This window comes from Erythranthe guttata, chromosome 13 (genome assembly GCF_056151865.1).
Source record: "Erythranthe guttata isolate IM_541 chromosome 13, IM_541, whole genome shotgun sequence".
NCBI lineage: Eukaryota > Viridiplantae > Streptophyta > Magnoliopsida > Lamiales > Phrymaceae > Erythranthe > Erythranthe guttata.
The window spans coordinates 1,723,173-1,726,779 of NC_142545.1; the positions used below are offsets into that span (position 1 = coordinate 1,723,173).

At 34.2% G+C, this 3,607-nt stretch overlaps 1 protein-coding gene across 1 annotated transcript; it reads left to right on the plus strand.

Annotated features, from left to right (window-relative positions):
* Positions 1-1,683, plus strand: LOC105971969 (anthocyanidin 3-O-glucosyltransferase 2). Its single transcript, XM_012996904.2, has one exon. The coding sequence runs from the start codon at positions 129-131 to the stop codon at positions 1,542-1,544; it is 1,416 nt and encodes a 471-aa protein (XP_012852358.2). The 5' UTR covers positions 1-128; the 3' UTR covers positions 1,545-1,683.
* The last annotated feature ends 1,924 nt before the right edge of the window (positions 1,684-3,607 follow it).

The window sequence follows — 3,607 nt, forward strand, 5'->3', positions numbered from 1 at the left end:
TGACTTAAGGCCTAATATATCTTATTACTATAAATAAGTCTGAATTATTAGTTTCATGTACTCCATTAATACATCCTCTTTTAATATCCCCAATTAATCCCATATTTCCTTAAATTCCACATCATAAAATGTATGTTGACCAAAAGTCAAACCTCATCTTCATCCCATTCCCTGTAATAAGCCACCTAGTGGCGGCGGTGAAGGCGGCGACGCTCCTCTCCGATCGAGACGAACGCCTATCGGTCACAATCCTCGTCATGAAACTGCCTTTCGACACCAAGATCGATTCCTACACCAAGAACTCACCCAAGAACTCTCGTATCAACTTCTTACATCTACCCGAAAACGAGTCCGTTACTAACGAGTCGACGCAGCCTCCCAAACAATTAGGGGCCGGCTTCATCGAGAGCCAAAAGGGCCCTGTCCGAGAAGCTGTATCCGAAATATTGGAGGGTTCGATTAGGGTAGCCGGATTTGTAGTCGACATGTTTTGTACTACCATGATTGACGTGGCCGATGGATTTAATGTCCCGAGTTACGTTTTCTTCCCATGCGGTGCGGCGACTCTCGGGCTGATGTTCCACCTCCAGTCGATGAACGACGATCATGGCCAGGAACCGGCGGCTTACAAAGACACGGATGCTGTCGTGTCTGTTCCGACGTACGTCAACCCTGTTCCCGCGAGGGTGTGGCCCGATTTAGTATTCAAAAAGGACAATGGTGACTATTTCCTCAATCTTATGAGGAAGTTTAGACATGCGAAAGGGATTATCGTAAACACCTTTCTTGAATTCGAGCCCCACGCGGTTAGTTCACTCTCTCGAGATGAGAAGATCCCACCGGTTTACCCTATCGGGCCAATAGTACAAGAAGAAAACGATGAAAACGACGAGATGGTAATCGGGTGGCTAAACGAGCAGCCCGATTCGTCTGTCGTTTTTCTCTGCTTCGGTAGCAGGGGAAGTTTCGACCCGGATCAGGTAAAGGAGATCGCAGTGGCACTGGAAAAATGCGGTCGTCGGTTTCTGTGGTCGTTGAGAAAGCCGCCTCCGAAGGAGAAATTCGAGTTTCCGGGGGAGTACGAAGATCCCGGAGAAGTGTTGCCGGAAGGGTTCTTGGAGCGGACAGTGGGGATTGGAAAGGTGGTCGGGTGGGTCCCACAGATGGCCGTTCTGTCGCACTCTGCAGTGGGAGGGTTCGTGTCCCACTGCGGGTGGAACTCGACGCTGGAGAGCGTGTGGTGTGGGGTACCGATGGCGGTGTGGCCTTTAGCTGCCGAGCAGCAGGCGAATGCGTTCCAGTTGGTTAAGGAGTTTGGTATGGCGGTCGAGATTAAGATGGACTATAGGAAGGATAGCGACACGATTGTTGATGCGGAGATCATTGAAAAGGCGATCGGACGGTTGATGGACCCGGAGAATGGGATCCGGCGTAAGGTGAATGAGTTGAAGGAGAAGAGTAGATTGGTGCTCTTGGAAGGAGAGTCGTCGTGCAATTTCTTGGATCGTTTGATTGTAGATGTTAATAACGTATCGACCAACTAAGGCTTCGCCTAGTAGTCGCAGAGCGTCTTTCGGGTGCGTGTGTTGTAAGACCATTAAAAAATAAATTATGGTATAAACTTATCTTAGTGTACCATGATGTTTTTGGTTGATTAAATTTGATGCAATGTTTTCTTGGGTTTGTCTAGGGTGAGATACCCCATGTTCTAAACTTTTATGAGATATGCATTAATCACCATTAATTTTCTAAGATTAAATCTGGACCCTAGGAAAATAACATGACTTATGTTCTAAAAAATGAAGTACTTTACCAAATTATCCTTCGATTATTTTTTTATTAAATTAATATAAAATTGATTAACATTGAATTGTCTAATTTACCCCCTACTATATTTTAATTAAATAATTAATTTAAATTCATTGTGATTGAGTTTTATTTGATGAATAATCGAAAAAAACGCATTCATTAAAAATCGAACTTGTAACCTCTTAATAAATTTATCACTCCTAACCATCCAAGCACATTAACTTATTATGAAATATTTAACCATAATTGTATAAATACTGTTAATGCAAATATTAATTGCAACATTCAATATTATTAAATTGTATTAAATAAATTATTAACAAATTTAATGAAATAAAGTTTGAAATATATAAAGAATTGCAGTTCAATACGCCAAACATCTATCATTAATTATATAATATTAGAAGTATTAATAAAATCCACAATTTAAAAATGTAAAGAATGCTCAATTAAATAAAAAAAATGCATAACTTAATTCAAACTCACTTATGTTATTTAATCGATAGTGTGGCAAATCCAAATAAAAAATAAAATAATATGTTTATTTAGAAGAAGAAAAAATTATAACTCATTCCAATTAGTAGTTTTCTTACTTTAAAATAAAATTATATACTACAAATACTATATTGTGAATTTTCTTTTAATATTTAATTTAATCAACTAGTAAGATTTGAATCGATGAAGTACAAACCATTTCAATTAGTAAACATTATTCAAATATTTGAATCGGTTGCTTAACTATTGACATAACATGTTACAAAATTGATTTAACTATTTATAAGTAATGTCTAATATCTTTTTAATTTAATTTTGTCATAAAAATAATAAATTTAATTCCTAACACATGTAAGAACCTAATCGTAAATCATAATATTTTATCAAAGCGTAATATTTGAACCAATTAAGCTCAAGTCCTTTCAATTCGTAAACATTATTCAAATATTTGAATCGATTCATTAGCGCGCTCAACTATTGACAAGAACGTATTAATCGAGTTAACTATTTATAATTAAAGTCTACTATCCTTTTAATTCAATTTTAACAACAAAATAATAATTTAATTCGTAAAATCGTAAGATTTAATCTAACCATGAACCGATTAAATCTTACGATTTTTACCAATTGAATTTTATTATTTTTTATGATAAAATTCAATAAAAAAAAGGTTACTAAACTTTAACTATACACAGATTGATTAATACGCTATTGTAAATTATTGAGTTTAACCGATTCAAATATTTGAATGTTGTCTACGAATTGAAATGAGTTGAGCTTAATCGATCAAATCTTTGAATATTGTTTTTTAATTGAAAACACACGAGTTTAATTGATTCAAATATTACGATTTAATTAAATCTTACAATTTACGATTCAATTCAAACTTCAAATTATTTCGAAATTAATTTTTAAATTACACGAGTTGAATAACATTTCCTTAGATTTTTAAATTATATTATATAAAGATTTGTTAGTAGGGGATATTTTTAATATATAATAATAATAATAATTATATGAGAATTAATAATTTATTTAACATTATTTATATAAGTTTTATAACCATTATAAACTGTAGCTTTGTGATATATATCCATATTGTTAGTTTATTGTCAATTATGTGTTGTGTCTTAATGGTAGGTATTCTTGTATGTTTTCAGATGGTCACAGGTTCGAATACAGGTTGATGCAATTTTGGATGGGTGGTTTAATGATTTTTACGAATAATGATATAATTGACGTTATAAATTTTAATTCAGCAATAAATATATATTTAAAATTGATTAAAAATATAGAGGGTAAA

Excerpts from the sequence above, each read along its gene's own strand:
- LOC105971969 (XM_012996904.2), top strand. The coding sequence starts at position 129 with ATGTATGTTGACCAAAAGTCAAACCTCATCTTCATCCCATTCCCTGTA.